Source organism: Perca fluviatilis, chromosome 9 (assembly GCF_010015445.1).
Source record: "Perca fluviatilis chromosome 9, GENO_Pfluv_1.0, whole genome shotgun sequence".
Taxonomy (NCBI): Eukaryota; Metazoa; Chordata; class Actinopteri; order Perciformes; family Percidae; genus Perca; species Perca fluviatilis.
This window is the reverse complement of record NC_053120.1, coordinates 7913272-7933353: the sequence shown is the minus strand read 5'-3', so window position 1 is coordinate 7933353 and position 20082 is coordinate 7913272. Positions and strand designations below refer to the sequence as shown.

At 41.0% G+C, this 20082-nt stretch overlaps 1 protein-coding gene across 1 annotated transcript; it reads left to right on the top strand.

Moving 5' to 3' along the window:
* The first annotated feature begins 213 nt into the window (after positions 1–213).
* On the top strand, positions 214–10560 carry LOC120565340 (uncharacterized protein C1orf226). The gene is made up of 4 exons (XM_039811046.1): positions 214–635; positions 1445–1641; positions 1876–2000; positions 8277–10560. Exons 1-4 carry the CDS (start codon positions 605–607, stop codon positions 8923–8925), a joined length of 1002 nt encoding a protein of 333 aa, XP_039666980.1. The 5' UTR covers positions 214–604; the 3' UTR covers positions 8926–10560.
* Positions 10561–20082: the final 9522 nt, after the last annotated feature.

Genomic DNA, 20082 nt, shown 5'->3' with positions numbered 1-20082 from the left:
CCCTCCATTGTTGTTTACGTTTGTGTCGCTGTGTGGTACATGTGAACTGTCCTCATGCTGAAAACGTGACTTGTCGCATACGTGACTTCATTCCCCGAGACGCAAGAAGAAAGCAAAAATATATATTTTTACTAAGGAAAATGACAAAAATAGTAAGGCACAGTGACTTGGATAAGTAACTTTAATCTAATTACTGGTTTGGAAATAGTAACGCGTTAGGTTACTCGTTACTGAAAAAAGTGGTCAGATTAGAGTAAGAGTTGAGTTACCCTGCATCACTGCACGTCATTATTAAACACAATTTCAGGAGGTACAATGATCTGCGTGAAATGCTTGCGTGTGCAAAGTGAAGTCAAGGTTAGCTGTTCCACCCGAGTGTGACTCTCCATCTGATTCCAAATGGCGATATTTTCTCTTGTTTTATCTGGCCAAGACAGTGTACCTTTCAGATATGTGTATGCAGGTCATGGCTACACCCATCACCTCCACTGGCTTGACCTTTTTGTAGAAGACATGAATCAGCTGCATTCTAAGCAGAAACCGCTCAATAATCTGTACCTTTTAGAGGTAAAATGATCTGAAATCTGATGCTTTGTCTCATTAAATGCTTTCCGAGAAACATTTCTCTCCAAGAGGTAAGATCTTCTGTCTTAAGTGAATTGACAACCACCAGAGCTCCACTTTTTATGTTTCTGATCCTGCACTTTGGTCCATTTCTGCTTCATTTTTTCATTCGTGTTATTGCTATTTATGTGCATGTGTCATTATAGTTGCCTTCCCGTGATCATTACATGCAGTGTTACTGCATTGCCATATGTTGTATGGATTCTCATGAAAAGCCTTTGACTCTTGCTGTGATGATGCAACATCAGTTTGTTTGGTGTAAAGCTGCAGAGTGACACCAGTGGAAAATGACATGGTCACTTAAAGGAATACTCCACCAAAATTCTACCTTTTGAGCATCAAATACTCCGTCCCCTTAAGGCTTGATATGTAGCATTCAGAAGTTTGTAGATTACTTTATTTGTGGAGGACAGCAGCTGTATTCAGCCTGAATTCAATGCAGTTACAGTGGATTCAAATTGAGACCCAAAGTGACAAAAATAAATTGCTCCAAAATTGCTTAATATGCTACTTCCATTAGAGCTGCACAGATATAACAGGTTGCAGGACAGAAGTAGTGTTTTCAGCAAGGTTTTGGAGGAACTGCGAGTAATCAATCAACAGCATTCCTGCATTTTCAGTGGAGTATTCCTTTAACTTCCCTTCAAGAACTGAGTTTATGCATCTCATTCTCAAAGCAAACATCCCATGTGTATTGTCTAATGCTTGAAGAGTCTGCAGCTACTGTAACAAAAGGATGTTACAGTAAAAGCAGATACACATCTGTTAAATCCTGCTGTGTATTCACCTATCTATCTTTCTTTCTCCTTTTTTTCCCCAGTTGATCAAAGTATGTTTGAGAACTCCATTGCCCAACAGCAGAGTCCTCAGACCTCCAGGCTGGGCCAGCCCTCGGCCCGACGCTCCCCAGCATCAGCTAATCATAACCTCAGTTCCAGCTCCGTCGACTCTCCGTCCTCCGGAGGCCAACAGAGGCTTAAAAATGCCATTAATCTGGGCAAGGCTGTCGGCGCAAAGGTTAGCACAGCACAAGCACCAAGTTCTCTACACGTCATGTCTTGTTTAAACTCTTGATATTTGAATTGTGAGTACATTTCATTTCTTTGTTGCATCAGTGAAATTGATTTGACTCAAAAGTACTTTCTTTATGTCCACTTTCTTTCCTCATTTTCTGTCTTTCTTTTCTTCTTTCTTTCTGTGTTTTTCCTTCTATCTTTGTGTGTGTTTCTTTCTTTATTGTCTTTCTTTCAGGTCAATGACTTGTTAAGAAGAAAGGAGCCCAGCCACCTCGGGGACATCGGAGTCACTGAGGTCAACAAGAACGTTGGTGCCAATTGGAGCTGTATGGACCAACTTAACCAGACCACTGCAAACAGGTACACACACACACACACACACACACACACACACACACACACACACACACACACACACACACATACTTCCTTGTATTTGTGTTGTGAAGAAAGTGCATCTACATGTTTAGTTTAAACTTAGCCTCTTCTAAACTTAATTTTAAGTAAAGAAAAGAAAGAAAGAAAGGTAAACGTTCCCAGCACAGGCAAATATTGAAATGAAATGAACTTGCATTAACAAAAATAAAAGGTCACTGCCCTTTAACTGCATTGCCTAGCATTCAGTATCCATTAGGAGATTTTTATACTGAACCCAAAATAATCATAAGCTAAACATTTATTCGCTCAAATTAATTTGCAGACTTGTGCCTCAAAAGGAGCTGGTTTGCAGTTTGGTTTTCCTTTAACCTTTCTGATTGATTGAACATACTGTATATCAGTGATGCCATAATACATCCATTACTAATGGGTGTAGCCTTCAGCCTGGGGGAGGGGTCATCAGGTGGTTCCAACCATCATTGGGTGTTTCGACCCAACCACGACACCCTCCAGTTGGTGGGCCAGCAGTGGTGGCCAAGTCTTGCCCCCTCCTCCAGGCTTCCAGCTAATATCCTCCCTCTTATGCCAGAGCCAGGAGGATGCTCTCTCTGCCGCTTCTCCCAACCTTCGCACAGCCGCTTTCCTCTTCTGCCCTCTTATTCCGATTTTTGTCATAAGATTCCACACTGACTGTGTGGGGAATCCTCGACAACCCACTTTCACATTGAACAGCTATGTCGTCCAGCCTTTGTCCCGGCAGTCTTGAACCAGCTGCTGGTACTTAGCTTTATTTCTCTCAGCTGCTTCCTCACAGCCCTCCTCCCACGGGACTGTCAGTTCCACCAACATGGCTTTCCTTCCCTCCTTTGACAACATTACAATGTCTAGACGCAGGGTTGTGGATAGGATCCCCTCCAGGAAGTGGGGTTTTCTCCTAATGTCTGCCCTCAACTCCCATCCCTGAGTGACCTGAAGAATGTTTTGTGTTGCTCCACCCAAGACGACTGGTTTCTATCCCTCCTTGACAAAGTTGATGGTATTCAGCTGAGGCTTTGACTTGGCTGGCTGGGTACCTGCTGTATGCCTCTTTCTTCTTTCCTGCTCCAAGATGATGGTCCAAGATGTTGACAGTACCTTGTCGTGGCGCCACCTGTCTCCTCTGGGTAAGCGCCACCTTGCACCCTGCTAGAATGTGGGCCATGGTTCCCCTCTCCCTACAGAGCCTGCACGTGGAGTCTTCCCTCATGCCCCACTTGTGTAAGTTCACCAGGGTTGGGAGAGTGTCATAAATGGCTCTAATGCAGCATGGTGGCCCAATGGTTAGCACTGTGGCCTCACAGCAAGACTGTTCTGGTGGAGTTTGTATGTTCTCCCCATGTTTGCGTGGGTTTCCTCCGGGTGCTCCGGTTTCCCCCACCAGTCTTCAGTCAGTGCCCTTGATCAAGGCACTGGCTCAGATTTGGAGTTGGTCGCCTGGCGCTGTAAATGGCTGCCCACTGCTCCCTTGAGGGATGGGTTAAATGCAGAGAATGAATTTCGCTACATGTTTGTGTATGTGACAATAATGTTCCTTTACCTTTTACCTGCTCTAAGCAGGAAAGAAAAACGAAAGGGCTCCAGCCGCCATAGTTGAGACCGTGTGATGTTCCTCTTGGGGAGCGCCCACCTATTTTCAGGAGCCTTGTGTCCCAAGATCGATGGCTTTATTCTGCCTTAATGATCGCCGAGCTGGCAGCCCACTTGCTCCCAGACATCGTCCTTATCCCTACTTCTTGGATAAGCTGGTCTCTAGAGTCCTGGAATGTCAAGGAGAGTCTGCATTTGGCCACCTTGAATTCCTCTACAACAGAGGACAAGGGGAGCTGGAGCTGTCCAGACCTTATGTAGAGCCCAACAGATGTAAACCTCGGGGGTCTTCCCAACCATCTACGAAGGTGCTTGCTGACTTTGCTTTCCAGACCTTCATCAGTAGGGTTGGGCATCGAGAACCGATTCCTAATCGGAATCGTTTCAAAAATTACGATTCCATCAGAATCGTTTCTTTATTGGAATCGTTTGGAATCGTTTGGAGGATTTGGTTTCAAATCTGATCATAGGTTCCAAATTTAATATGCGCAAGTTTTGGTTTCCGTAGCAGCCAGGCGCTTGTTATGTTGCAGCCGTGCAGCACAGTAAGCGGAGCTCTAGTGTGGCTTTATTTTGCATTGTAAAAGCTGTAAAACTGCAACCCACGTATGAATCAAAATAAAACTTTCCTCTTATTTGTGAAATAAGCATCTAACATGTTTCAACTCCACCACTCAAAGAATCGGAATCGAGAATCGATAAGAACCGGAATCGAAAGGAAGAATCGGAATTGGAATCAGAATAGTTAAAATCCAAAAGATGCCCATCCCTATTCATCAGTTGGTATCGGCACTTCATACACAGTGAGAGGCCACATCAGCCTTGGCAACCGATCACGTTGGTATATCCAGCATTTCTATTTCCCAGGCAGACAAGACCGCTCAAGTGTTTTCATACACTCTTCAGCTTGGTAAGCTTCATGGTGTCATCATACCATTTTCCGAGGCACTTGATTCAATTCATTTAATCAATTTATTCGTGCCTGTACAGTATGTACTCATTTTTTAGGTTGAATATGAAAAACTTTCCAAGGCCACACATTCAATTCATTGGATTCATTCAATGATAAAACCACTAGAGGATTATCTTATTGTAGGCAAAGAATATGAAATTACCTGTGCTGAGAGAAGTGTCTTTAACTGTAAATTATGCAGAAAAGGTGAATGATTTAAGATTTTTCCTGTGAAATGGGGTTTTTATAGGAATAATGACACATCAAAGGCGCCCGTGAGACATCTGAAATTAATAAGTACGAACTTTTCAGTTCAAATGAAAAAGCCTTTTAGTTGTGTTTTCATTACCCACGTACATGCACACACTCATACGTTCCAGGCTGTTTCTGTGTGTCTATATTTGGGGATTTGTTCCAGAAGCATTGATCTGTTGTCTCTCCGACTGAAGATCAGTCAAGCAGTCCATTTTCAGCAGCTCTGCTCCCATTTGTCTCCATGTACTGGACTGTGAATAGATTTAGTTTAAATGAAGTGATGATTTGTAAAGATTTTGCTGGACTACCCATTGGTACAGATGGGTGTAGCTGAGAGATTATTTTTTACCTTAATAACCGACTGACTCCCCATTATTGAAACCTGGATGCATGGGATGAAATGCGAAGTGGAGTCAAACACAGAACATTCAGGAGCATCTTTTTAATCATCTGAAAATGAAAGCAGCATGACATATATTTTTATTTATTCCAGTATTTGGATAGTTAATGACATTATCTATAGACTGGGGGTGTAAAGTCAGAGATTCAGCTACATCGATGCTGCATATTCAACCAGATTTTGCAAGAAATTCAGAAAAAATCAATACGGCTTAGCAAAAGGGCAATCTATCTAAGTAACTCTCTCAGCGTGTGTGTGTGTGTGTGTGTGTGTGTGTGTGTGTGTGTGTGTGTGTGTGTGTGTGTTTGTGTGTGTGTGTGTGTGTGTGTGTGTGTGTGTGTGTGAGAATGTGTGTGTGTGTGTGTGTGTGTGTGTGTGTGTGTGTGTGTGTCTTAGTGTGTGTGTGTGTGTGTGTGTGTGTGTGTGTGTGAGAAAGTCCAAAGGCGCCTGAATCGAAATGTAATGAATTGGCTTTAAATTTCAGTATATTGTACAACTTCAAATGTATCTGTATTGTTTTTGTAACAGATCCTGGACTGTGTATCTAGTTATACGTATATTGAATCGTCTGACAAGGAGACATACACTTCCTACTATACACACATCAGCCTACTGTTCATACACATGAAGCTGCGAAGTTGACTTTGCCACCCTTAACAACAAAAAGGTGTCTGTGCTCTTCACATTCTCATACAGCACAGCAGTGCTTGTTGAACGAACTGTCTTTGAGTGCATCCCCATCAGCTCCAGTGAACAATCATGCAGCGGTAATAATAACTTATTTCTCGTCACCGTGGGATGTTAGTTACCATGGTCATTTTCTTCTGTTATGGGTGTGGTGTCGTTGGTAGCGATGCTGTAATGCTATGTGGAGAGGAATCCGCTGACACTGTTTCTTGATTATAAAGGTTTATTTACATCGAAGAAATCAGCATCAATTTACAAGCCCTGCAGAGCTTGGAGGGGACCTGTTTTCCCACTTCTCCAGTGGTCACTCTGACTTTCTTTGTTTGAACATGGTATATATTCTATAACATAGATGGGGGAGGAAACAATGCTTTGACCAATGGCTAAAAGCCAACTGGCCTTGTCTCAAGGACCCACTGATAAGCATGACAGATGTTTTCCAGAGAGGTGTCTTCTGAAAGTAAAGTTCATACAAGGTCTCCTGTCGAATCTTAGATACCAGTCCTAAATGTTCAGATAAAGCTCAAATACATGTTATATAGAATGATCAGATAAAATAGGATGAAAATACACCTCATGGGGAACAGCTTAAGAAAGGCGTATGTTTTTGGAAACACGTTGAGAGTGCACAATGAGAGCCATTGGAGCGATCACCAGAAGTAAAAGTAGATTTTAAATTCTTGCTGGTACTCTCCACCTTCATCCACACACACACACACACACACACATGCTCCATCACTTACAGTTACACCCTCTAATTGGTAGACAAGTAAGTGTAGGTATCAAACTTGATGCCTTTTCCCCTACTGTGTATATAATTGTAAATGGCTTCCGCTAGATCTAATTCAATCATTACACAATTCATCAAAACAGTTTCTAATTTACAATTTAGTTATGCTTATTTTCATCAGCCAATCAGCTTTCAGCATACATTTGACAAGGTAAGTAGTGGGTGTGTCAGCTCAAAACGTTTGTGTAAGGGTCACATTTGTACGTTCAACTTGTATAAAGTTTGTGTTTCCCCTGTTTCTAGTCTTTATACTAACATAAGCTAATTTATCCTTTGACAAACATGAGAAAGTGAATATGCGTATTTCCCTAAATGTTCACTGCCCAGAGAGAGAGAACAGTCAGATTAAACACACTTTCACACACAACCAAATAAAAGAGAAGACATGGCGTTTTGAAACACAAACTCTAATTTTTCGAGTATAATTCCGTTTATCATGAATTCACCGGTACCGTTGATGCCTTCTAGTAGGGTCGTGTTTTACTAGAAGAGTCCAGCTGAACAACCTACTGCTGTTGTATTCATGACTTTGGGTTTTCTGAGAGCTCGGAGTTCTTGAGTTTGTGTCTTTGCTATTTTATTTTTATTTTTTTCAAATTAAAGGCATTTTGTCTTAATCACTTCTGTTGTGAACCTTGTTATTAGTACGACACTGAAATGTAGAAAAGAAATGATTTCACATTTGAAAATAGAACAAAGCATCGTCGCCTGGCGACAGTGTTTGAACAACACATTCTCACTGCCATCGCTTAGCCAGGTGCCTTTGGCGTTTGTTATTGACGCAATAACTCTCCTTTAGCGTCATATTTAGATGTGCTTGGTCAGGACTCTTGGCATCACTATTTGACGCTCTCTGGTCTAGCCCTTTGGAGACATATTTAGACGCTCTTACTGACATGTGGCACAAGAATGGGACAGTTAAGTTTAGGAAAAGATTGTGGGTGGGGTTACAAAATGTACGTTTCGGGGAAAAGAATGGGACACAAACCCCGGTCTCTCGGGTAAAAGTCCTGTGTTGTTTGACCCATTCAACCACCCCAACCAACCTCTTCACGTGGATTTTCGGTCTTTAAAGTGCAGTAGGTAAGACTTATAAAACTAACTTTCTGTCCTATTTGCTGAAACTGACCCTATGTTCCAGTAGAACTACATGAATTCCTGGATCTTCACAATCCTGCCTACAGCACCTTTAATGATAATCGCTACCGTTGTCGCCCTTACTACTACGTCTTACAGCGCCGCGGTCAAGTTGCTGCTATGCCCGGTGCGTTCCATAAAGGGTGATTTTTGCGTCAGAGTGAGAACGGGTTGGTTTGAAAGACTCAAAAAAACTTAAATACCAAGGGTAAACTTTACTCCACTTCCCATGTGGAAAATACGACCTCACAACATTTGAGGGCAGCATGTGTACCAGTGTTAAAACTTTTGCTGGGACAGTACTTACCCATAATGGCCACTAATGGCTTTCTCTGTTTGACTAATTGCCTCCATGTCTCTCGCTTTCTTCTCCTTTCTCCATCTCTCTCCACCTCCCCTTTTCTCCTCCAGTCACATCTCCTCCTTTGACTCCTTCCCCCGGCTGGACCCCCCGCCTCCATCGGGGAAAAAGCGCCTCCCTCGAGCGCTGAAGACCACGGCGGACATGATGATCTCCTCTGACCCCGTTGTCTCCTCTCCGGACCCTGCTGACTCCTCCTCCTTCCTCTCTTCTCCTGACAAGACGCCCCTCATCGCCAAGGAGGAGCTGAGGAACAGCGAGGAGGAGGAGCAGCAGCAGCAGCCGGGCGAGAAGAAGGACGAGGGGTCAGAGGAGCTCACGTTGCCACCGGGCCCAGCAGAGAAGAAAGTCGCTGCCGAGTGGGAGACGACGGGAAGCAACGGCAAAGTTGATGGAGTGATAGGTGGAGAAGAAGATGATGTGGAGAACAGGAGCAGTGAAGGAGGTGAAGAGGAACAGCCCCAGCTGCAGCTCTCTGTGCCGGACCTCATCAACAAAGACACAAAGCCATGCGACGTCTGGCAGAAGGCGTCAGGGCCGGACTCCCGGCAGGCCTCCACCCCCCGCTCGGGGAAAACTTCCTGCCGCATCAGCCTGGGGGAGGAGGTCCTGCTGGGGAACGGCGCGCCGTGCAACAACGGCACCGGAGGGAGCGCCGTAGACCCCGAGCCCCACCCGGACCTGCTGTCGTTTGAGTAACGAGCAGAGCCGGGGGTCAGATACCACTTCAGTATGTCTCGAAAAAGTTTTGGAACTTTGCTTTTTAATTTTCACTCTAGAGGCTCAAGAGGTAATTCAAACAGACAAATGATGAAAAGTACTGCGGATCAAATATTCACTGCCACTTTTAAATATAGAACTCGACCTGCTCCGGGCTTTGCTTTAGGAAAAGGGGAAAAGTGCTTTCAGGAATCAGGGCAGGTGCCAGATCTGTTGCATTTTTTACTTTTTTTAGCCACTTTTAAGATGTGTGGATGAGTTTATATGTCATGGTGATACAATCTGGCCCTCCAACATGGCTGATCTCAGGTCAGTCAGAACACTATGAGCTTATTCCTGAGGATATGAACACAAAGCTGACCCGCACCAGATGAGATATAAGTAGCGAGAGAGAAAATATGTTGGAGGTGAGGGTTTCGTTGTGATGCAGACTAAAAATGTTAACATTTCAACTATATTACACGCAACATTTAGGGAATATAATATAATACAATGTACTTATCTTGTTTCAGCTCTTCCAATATTTTAATGTCAGGTCTGCTTTAGGAATGCAATAATACCAGATGAATGTAAGTAATGTCATGAAATATCCCTTTAAATGGGCTAAACCTGTAAATACAACTTCATACAGACATATTTTCTTCCTGAAAAGTAAAAAGGTATTACTTATATACATCTTTGAAAGAATGCATGGGTTGTACTTACCAGCATTAAGTTATTATATTATCATGCCATCAATTTCAGGAACCCTTTTTGACATCTTTAAAACCATTTTAGAGGGATATTTGTTTCATGATGGTCACACTGTAAGTCAATATTCTACAAAAGCTGCTACAATGAAACCAATTACAAACTGCAACTAATATGAGTTTTAAAGAAATGTAGTTCACATTAAATATAATTATAATATTTAAGTTTTAGCAGAATTTTCATATAGTGTAATAGTAATTCCAGCATGGAAATATCTTGAAAAGTGAATGCAGAGTCAGAAGGAAACGCGAGGGAGAGGATGGAGGAATGCGGACGTGTTCGAGATGGAAAGGTTTCGGTGTGGGGCGATTGTGGGGGGGGGGGGGGTTGACTTTCAGTTCAGTCGGTAAGAAATGTCTCGCAGCAGTTTCTGCCGTAGTTTGTCAGGACTGGAAGCCTGTTGACCTGTAGCTTCATTCATATTTCATCCTTTATGACCCGTTTTTGGTTCAGGAGTTTTTAGAAATTTTCCCCTCCGACACTGGCATCTCAGCAAGTGAAAATATTGATCAGCATCCCAATCAGTTGGTTGCTTTTCACTGGATTGAAATCGGGGATTTCACGTTCATTTAGTTTGAATATTTAAAAAAAAAAAACTCAAAAAATGGAAGAAAAAAGAATATATAAATACAATGAAAATCCAGGTGTAAAACAGATTATAAAGATTCTTTTTTTGGTACTTTGTAGTTAAATAGTGCCTTCTGGTGGTGCGCGATCACGGTAGGCTTGTATCATGTGGATGCTCCGACAGCTTTGCTGTCATTTACTTAGAATTCCTAGAAACTACGCACTACAGCTTTAAAGGTCCAATGTGTAGGAATTTCTCCCATCCAGCGTTGAGATCATATATCGCAATCAACTCTCTCGCACCACGTAGTTCAAAGTACGTATTACAGCTACGGTAGCCTTCACGCTTCAAAAAGCCGGTCTCTTGCTCTTTTCAGTATCCTTTTTCTTTTTCTGGGCGAAGAAGACTCCTGTTCCTGAAATTTGGATTTTGAATACGTGTGGTCCTCAATGTTTCCTTCTTCCAACTTGCCGCGGCCAGGGAGCTACGATACCCATTAGCAGCACCTGTGAGTTTATCATGTGACAGCGAAAACGCAAAAGGCGGAGCAGTATGTCCTGTATGTCCTTTACCAGCTAACGTATTTCAAGATGGCGCATGAATATGGAGCATCTACCCAAGTTCACGCGAATGCAAATGTAAAATTTCAAGCCAAAAGGAATACTTGGAATTGATGGTGGTGGTACCGGTGATGGTGGTGGTAATATTCATGAAAAAGGACAAGTTACTGAACGGGCAACACAGAGTTTGATAATGAACAACTTAACATGTTACACACTGGACCTTTAAATCAAGATATTGTGATTTCTTTTTGGCCCCGTGCACCAGTAAAAAATGAGCTCATCATTAATGAGAAAGTATTAGTAGAAACAAAATTGAACAATTAGTGGAACCAGATTCAGGTAATTTTCATGAATGGCTTTCAGGCTTCATCTCTGCTGACAATTGTCTTCGGAACTGAAAGTAGACTCTTATTACACCCCCAAAACCTGACGGAGAGTCAGGATGAAAGAACGGATGGGCAGACGGGCGGCACGTGGAGGGTGGGCTGGTGAAAAGTTGTTTTTGAGCAAAAGAAGACAGAGAAGATAATGAGCTGTCAACACAGAGAGTTGAAAGAGGTGTATTTTATTCCAGCAGCTCATTAAGTGACAGACCAAAGACAGAAATTAGCGACTCAGTCAGAGACAGGTTGTTTTTTTTTTAGCGAAATTTTCTTTTTAATCTTTTTTTTCACTTCTTATATTAATGAAAAACCAAAGTCAAAGCATTTAAAAACATTTTTAAAGGCAATTCATATCCTTGTTTTAAATCTTCCCGATTTTCCGACTCACCGGAGAGAGAGAGAGAGAGAGAGAGAGAGACTGAGTCAGGTGTGTTCAGCAACTTCATCAATGTGTCGCTGTAGGAAGATTTCTTAAATCTGTATTTTCACTTTCACACTATTGTCTGAGCATCTGTGCAACTGCATTAAAGTTCACTTCAGACACACATGGAAAGCAAGCATACAGATGCCAAATCCTGACCCTAAAAATAACCCATTTCTCTGTGAGGTCCTGAAGTGGCCTCTATAAGTGGCTACTGTGTCCTTGCAGGGATTTCCTGACTTCAAAAAAAGAGCAAAGAAATTCCCAGAAGACACAGAGACGCACACAGAGACGCACACAGAGACGCACACAGAGACGCACACAGAGCCAGCTGTAGCTGCGGTCAGGTCGTGCACGGCAGAATGAGAGGAATGTGGAGCTGGACTCTCTCGGAGAAAGGAAGCCTTGTCTCTCTCCGTCTGTCTTCTGACTTCATAACTTTGTCTTACATACTACAAGTGTCCCCATTTCTTTTAAAGCTGTAACAAAACTGCTGGCATCCCCCCCACAAGCCAAACAAAATAACAAAAATGATATATTTTCTCAATTAGTTTTATCAAGCAATCCTCAGACATTTCTGTGGAAAGTTCTTACTGTTTATTTTATCTTCAACTTAAAGTTTACAGTCAGCTCTGTGGATTATACAGAATGCCTGTTTTTGGGAACCCATGCTGCTGTTGAGTTTTCCAAATTAAACGTTTTAGTGCTTTGATGAGCACAAACACAATGTGTCTGCAATGTATTTGTATTGGGGTGGCAGCTGTTTCAGCAGTGATATCTCCAAAGCAAAACAATCTGCATTGCTAGATAACACATAAGTGGGAAAAAAAATTTACAGGTTGGGCGAACTGACCCTTTATTATCAGGGGGGGCGGAAGTGTAATAATGTTATGACAATAAATGTGCTAAAGCAACCAGAACTAGAGACCTAAACTAAGTTATCTGATAATGATAATCACCAAAACATAGACCAAAACTTAATCAATCACCCATTTTCCAAATTAGTAATTGAACTTAAAAGTCCCTGAAAACCTGGTTGTATTTATATCTGTAACATTTAATATTAATGACGTGCAACAACCAAAGTTAAAGTTTAACACTCAAAAACTCTGTGGCTGTGGTTTGATCACATTTGACTGACGGTATATAAGCTAAAAAGATTTTTTTTTTTTTTTTTTTAAAGATTGTCATCACATTTTGATTCAAATTGCTTATTTCTGATTGGTGCACAGAAACACGTGACCGCCTTTGTTTGTCAACTGAGCCCACTTTAAACCCGTGAGAAACACAAGTACAGAAATCTCTCATTGGAAATAACCAAAGTGGTTCAAACTTGGGCAGAAATGTTCTGTTCTTGTTTGACCCCCATCACACAATAACATGCTTTTGTATCTTGTGTCTCTTCCAAGTCCGACGTACATTTTAAGCGACCCTGGGGGTTGTTTTCAGGATTGGGGTGATGAGAAAGTCTGTCGCTCAGCGCAGAGATAATTACACACCTGGATAATCCAGGTACCACAGAAGTTTGGACTGAACTGAACAAAACCAAACACACATCAGACTGACAACAGCTGCTTGTATTTAGTCAGAGGGGGAAAGCAATAAGATGAGATGAATGGTTGCTCAGAAGGCGTCTGACTGTCTGAAATGTCTCGTTTCTTTTCCTTTTAGCAAAACTGTAAAGAAGAGAAGCTGAGTGCATTTTGTAAGACAATCTGAGCAGCTCTATCCAGTTATCATGTATCCTTTAAAACCACTAAAGTAGATTTATATTGTATTTTCTGATGAAGGAACAGTGGTGTACATTTTATGGAAATTCTGTCGCTCTTTTTTTTCTTTTCTTTTTTTTACAATATCTGTGAATATGCAAATTGGGTCTTGCTCTAACAAATGAAGGAAAGTGATTTATTTTGATATTCACTCATAGAATCTAGTTATGGCAATGTGTTATTTAGTTTGCCTCAATTAATTTGATAAAAGGAAAAAAAGTGATCTTGCGTTCTATTTTTTTATGATGTTGAATCTTTTGTTTGTGTCTTTGTGAAGCCAGTCGACATAATTTCAGCAATTATGATGAATGAAGAAAGTTGAACGCTGCACATGAAGGCTTTCTAAAAAAAAGAAAAAAAAAAAGAAAACATGGCACAAATGGACCGCTAAAGCAAACCTAGGACTTTTTTTTATCGATTTTATATCTTCAAACTGCTGCAAATAAAATCTTAAATTTTTTTTACGTGATTTTTAAGTGGGGATGTAATAACTCCTGTAATGACTGTAATCTTCTAAAAAAAACATCTGAAATAGACCTAATCATGAACTTCTTGTTTTGTGTGACTTTGTGTCTTTTTTAAGATTATTGTGTCTTTTTATCTGTGTAGAAAATGCCTCTTTTCATTTATTCTGTGCATATCCTGTCTTTTAAGTCTTTCCTAGTGTCGGTCCTGCGACGGCGGCAGCCAACCTCCCACTCAGCACTGCCGGCAAACTTCCTGTTTTGACAGAGCTGATGTCCTTGTCAGTTTGTTTTCCTTCTGAATCTGTGTCACTCCTCAGTATAGACAGGCCCGTGTGTGTGTCCTCCCTCTGTTTAATAGTCTGTTTTAAGAGAGCCAAACACAGAGATGCGCCGGTGGCAGGAAATGCGGAGTGGAAGCTGCTCTGATGTTTAATTAATCTGCATTTGTCCTAATTCGTGGAAATCGTGGTCTTCCTCTTGGCGTCTCAGAGGGTCGCGGGCCTTGTGTTTGTTGCTGTGTCGAGATGAGCCGAAGCCGGTCAGTAACACGACGGAGGAAGAATCCAAGAATTGAGACGACTGCGGGATGGGGCTGTTTATTCACCCAACTTCCACATCAGTTGTGTAAACAGCCAATCAGCTAAGACACACAGGTCTTGTCACTGTTTAATAATTCAAACATGGTGCATTCATTTATTCTCTACAAAGGAATCTATGCATAATAATGTTATCAACTGTTGGGGGACAGTTACGGTAGCCGGCTGGATGAAGTCAATACAGCCTAATGTTGTTTAAACAACTTTCTGTATTGCAAGTCCCAATATGAGTTTCTTGGCTAATTTGTAGAAAGTTCCCCAGAAACATAAACATCATTTTCAAGTTTTGCAGTAAACACAGTTTAACAGTTTCAGAACTAAAACTCACAGTTGCCCAAACTCAACAAAACCAATCACCAGGCCTTGTTGATGAGACTAGCTGCAGTTGGGAAGAAACTAGTCTATATCCACGACGTTCCACTTCCGGGATTGCCCCGTTGCTGCCGGAAATTCCGCCCGTTGTCGTTCTTTTCGGCTGGATATCCGTTACCTTCCACTTTCTTTGTGTTGGCATGTTCAGATCTCTGCAGGGTAAATCCAGACAGCTAGCTAGACTATCTGTCCAATCTGAGTTTTCTGTTACACGACTAAAACAACTTTTGAACGTACACACGTTGGTGGTTCTAACAGTTTGTGTCCGGGTGCTTAAGGTCGGCCACAATCTTTCCTGCCTGCCACAGGGTCCTGGAGGGACTACACTGTCTTTTTTTGTGTCTGTAGATTTGTCCTAAATTTATAAATATTTAGCTTTAGATAATGCCTCATTTATTTATTTAACATAAAGTTACAACTTGTAAGGAACAACTTGTATTGCAAAATATAATTGTCTTAATCAACTGGGGAGGCATCATGGTGATATATTAGTTAAAAGGGTTTTACCCTATCACCTGTAGTGTCTTGCAAGATGTTCTTTAAAGGTTTTTTTCTCAGACTGAAATCTCCACTACAGTAGCACTTACACACCAAACTTTCCAGTTTCATTCATATTTAAATTCTGAAGGTTTTTACCGAGAGGGTTGTTCATATATCATTCATAGCCTGATTTATACAACATTTTATTCCTTAAAACATGGCAAAAATTGTTGTTTTTATGGCTGTATGACAGCATTTTCTGATTTATGGAGAGATAAAAAGAGATATCAAAAATCCCCTTTGTAAAAATATCTGACTCTAATATGTCAACAAAATCAAATAAGAATTTTGAAGCAGGCTTTATCTAATGGTCAGATTTCTTTCTGCAAATTAGCGCATATTTAACAATATAATGCCCCATTTGTATATTTAAACATACAATTTTAGAAAACTTTAATACAAAAAATAATTGTCGTAATGTGAGTAATGAACTGGGGGCAGTTCCATGGCGATATCTATTTAAAAAATGTACCTTACTGTCTCCTCTTAAAGGTGCCCTGCCACACGTATTTCATTACTTTGTGGTAATGTCTGAAGTTCTACCATGGACTCTCTAACGTTTTTTGTGGAAAAAATGCCTTGGTTACCTTGTTTCAAGCCATTCTAGCGTGGTACAGAAAGTCTGCAGGAAGACTCAGCTCGATTTCTGCCAGTTCTCATTAATATTCAACAAGCTAAGCTGTTTGAATCTGATTGGCTAACAGCTAGCCAATGAGAGCCTGGCTGTCAGAATCCTTTACCCAGCACAACTTGGTGAGCTCATGAATAGTAATGAGCTGACGTTGCAACTGATGTCAGACTGACCAGCTTTTGTAATTGGCCTGATTTCTACTCTTATTTCTTTTCACTGGCTAGACTGACAGAGGAGGTAGCAGTTCATTTTCACATTCACGACATAACACAAACACATATGGACCTAACAGATTTCAAAAAGTGTAAGTAAAAACGGTTTTGTATGGCAGGGCACCTTTAAAAATGGTAAGAATTTCACTACAGAGAAGAATGGTGCAACAGACCTGAAGACTTTCAACCCACAAACGTCAGTGCATGGACTACAACAAGATAACAAGATCCTGTGTGCAGTTGCTCTTTAAGGCCCCAATGGAATGGTCCTGTAAAATACGTTATGAGGCGTTAAGTACATTCTTATCATCTATGCTCCACAATATTTTGTTATTTTTCCCATAATGATATTTAAGGGAGTACCAAGCAGAGAAAAATCTGAAAGGAAAATCAGCGCAGCAATCAGACAAACTGCCTTCAGAGCATACAAAGTAAATGACCTCTTTGATGAGTCGTTTTCAGAGCTCCGTGAAAACGAATAATTAGATGTTCTTTGTGATTGTAAGAAATAGGCCCCATACTGAGAGTCTGGGGCTGTTATATCTATGCAGTGTATATTTAATACATTATATTATTTGATGAGGCAGACCGCATTATAACACTGCCCCCCATCTCCCCCCCCACCCCCACACACCCCACCCTCACAACATGAGGTGTATGTCAAACTGATGAGAAGATGGGAACAGCAGTGTAATGATTACAGCCAGTTTCTCTTTCCAAATGCCATCTACAGTATATATGTGAGCTGTACATGTGTACGAGTGGAAATACTGACGAGGAAGTAGAGTAAAAGATGGATAAATGCCAAAAGAAGAAGGAACTCAAAGATAAAACTTCACCGTGCTGATGACGCATCGCAAACTTCACTTGGAAAATCCTTCCTGAGTTCGTAGCAACTACTAGCCAGCTTAAAACGTAGTGATCTACTAAATCAGGTGGCATCATTCCAACTTAAGGATGTCTTTTTAGGAAACAACTGTAGTGTGTCTGTCCAGTCAAGCCCAATTTAGTATGTAAACAAAGCAAAAATACTTTTTTCCTGAATCAGATTCAGAAAATGATTTCCTGACAAGTAAATAAGACTCACAAGGAATTTGACTTTGTGGATGGTGCATACATATGCATATTAAGAGGACAAAAACAATAAATGTGAAAGAAACCATAACATAAATAAACAAACATGGACAATATAACTGTTTTAGCAATAAGAAAAGAAGGCTGTATGGTTTAGTGCAGGATGTGCAAAGATGTTAAGGGATGTGCAAAAGTCCAGGAGATATAGTTTGTGCAATGTAGTCTACAGGTAAATAGTGCAGGATGTTAATGTGGCGTGTAGTGGGTGGGGGGGGTGGGGGGTACATGTCGCCATCTTGAATCGAGGATGTTTATTGTGTGTTTCAGAGTTATTGGTAATAATGTAGCTAAGCATAATAAGGAACTATACAATTAAGCTAACCCCCATTATTAGTCTAATTTTTAGTTAATGTAATTAAGTTGAACTTATTATTAAACAGCATTTTGACGGGAGGAAACACTGTGGTGCCCGTATGGCGCCATCTTGAATCGATTGCGTGTTCCAGAGTTAGTGGTATTTATGTGGTCAACCCTTGTGTTGTCTTCCCGTCGACCATGCAACTTTTTGTATTTGTGGATCAAAATTTAAAATTAAAACTTTTTTCACTTTTCCCCAATGTTTTTGAACATTTGACATTTTCGTCACTTTTACCGATGTCTTTGTCGATTCTTTTTTTGCACTTTTTTAAAAGTTTTTTTTTTCTTCCTTCAAATGCTTTAAAATTCAATAAAACACCCAAATTCAATTAAGTAGTCAACTGATCATATATTTTAATTGTTAAGAGCATTCTATGGAACCATCAACGTTATTTGTTTTGACAAAAACCCAAATTTCGGCCATAGAAACTTTTGGAAAATGGGTCAAATTTGACCCGAAGACAACAGGAGGCAAGAGAAGGAACTATATAATTAAGCTAACCCACATTATTAGTCTAACATTATTAGCCTTACATTTTGTAATTTGATATATATCAATGCTGTAAACAGAAGTTTTATCAATCGTCAGATACTGTTTGTACTTTCACTCTTCCATCTACACAAATAAGTGGGGTCATCCCTATGGTCCCAGGCCCTGTGTTCCTAATAAAACACATTGTAAGAGATTGGTAAGGGCTTTCTTCGCAGTTCAAATTGCATTGGGGATGGACTTTTTAAATGCAGTTTGAATGGTAAAAACCCATTGGAGAAATCAATGTCTGAAGTCAAGAAAACTGTCTGTCAGAGATACCTCTCTGAAGTCATTCCTACTCCCTATTGCACATTCTGCCAACCTGAACTAACTGGAGCTTTCCTGGACATGGTCTGGGAGTTTGAACAGGTGCATGAGTTCTGGTATAAAACAACATCAGACCCGGTTGTTTTGTTTCTTAATGATGACTCTAAATTACACCTGCTTGGGAAACAGAAGAAAGTTTGGCTAGCCGGCTCAACCGCAACCAAGAAGATGATAGCTCAATGCTGGCTGCTACCCAATTTGAGGGTGTATGTTTCAAGGAGTCTAACATCAGTGGGCTATAAGCTGTAGGTGGGTGATTTTGATATATTAACCCAGGAAAACATACGTTGAACATTTGACCTAGGGAACAACAATGCTGAGAACACATCACCCTTTGAAAGGTATCCTTTATGTGTCATATTGATGGATATTGAGCTGGGAAACATACAATTAGCTAGGTTTATGATCTCATCTCATAACAGTTCCATCTGGTAGTTAGTAGATGTGTAAATGTTTAGTAACAACCAAAAAGTAGATTTTGTGTTTTGATTAAGTGATGTGTAAATCTCCACATAAATTAGAATTTTAGAACAGCTGCTGCAATCAGCTCCTAATGGTTTCATGCTTTCTGGCATTTTAAAACAGAAGTTCACCCGATGAGGCCGCTATAAGTCAAACTACATTTGGAAAACCCAAAGTGGCCCCTTAGACTGTCCCCACAAACACACAAACCACAGCTTTCATGAATCTTTGATGAATGATGGGTCTGCTGCTGCTTCTGGGGCTTCAAAATCTCGGATGTCTGAGATTTCAGTTTTCAAAGACTGGTCTCTACTAAAGGACTGGTTCGTCACAGGTTGTAGATCAGTTTCATACAAATTACTATCATTGTTTAGTGTGATTACAGTAATGACAGTTTTAGCCTAGATAAAGTCATGAAGGACTGTATACAGGTCACATGATATTAATGTAGCTACTGCTGTATATGGAAAAGGGTAAAAATGGCCACTCAGTCTCTCCCTGACTTGCGTTCCTATTTCTCTTGAGTTAATTTGATTTGTGCCCACTACAGGTACCACCATGACTCAAAACACCCTCCCCCTCTCTCTCTCTCTCTCTCTGTCTCTCTCTCTTTTTCTCTCTCTCTCTCTTCTCATACACCCGCAGCACTCTCCATCCTCAGGAGTCAGCTGGAACATTAGTCACTGCCCGCTGGCAGGATGGAGTTCTTATCAGGTTTATTGATCAGCAGTGTGTGTGTGTGTGTGTGTGTTTGTGTGTGTGTGTGTGTGTGTGTGTGTGTGTGTGTGTATACGTGTGCGTGTGTGTGTGTTCTCAAGGCATCCACAACATTTCTACACAGAAAGAAATGTCAGACCACCATATATAACACTCAACAACAAACAAAATTCAACGAAAAGGCGAATAACGCTAGCATTAGGAGCTAATGCTACATCCAACTGGCCGTGTGCTGTGTTGTACCTATAAGAACATGCACCAATACAGCGTTATTTTAAATACAAACGACCCAAGAACTGTGGTAAACATAACCAACCAGCGGCATTTTAGGGAAT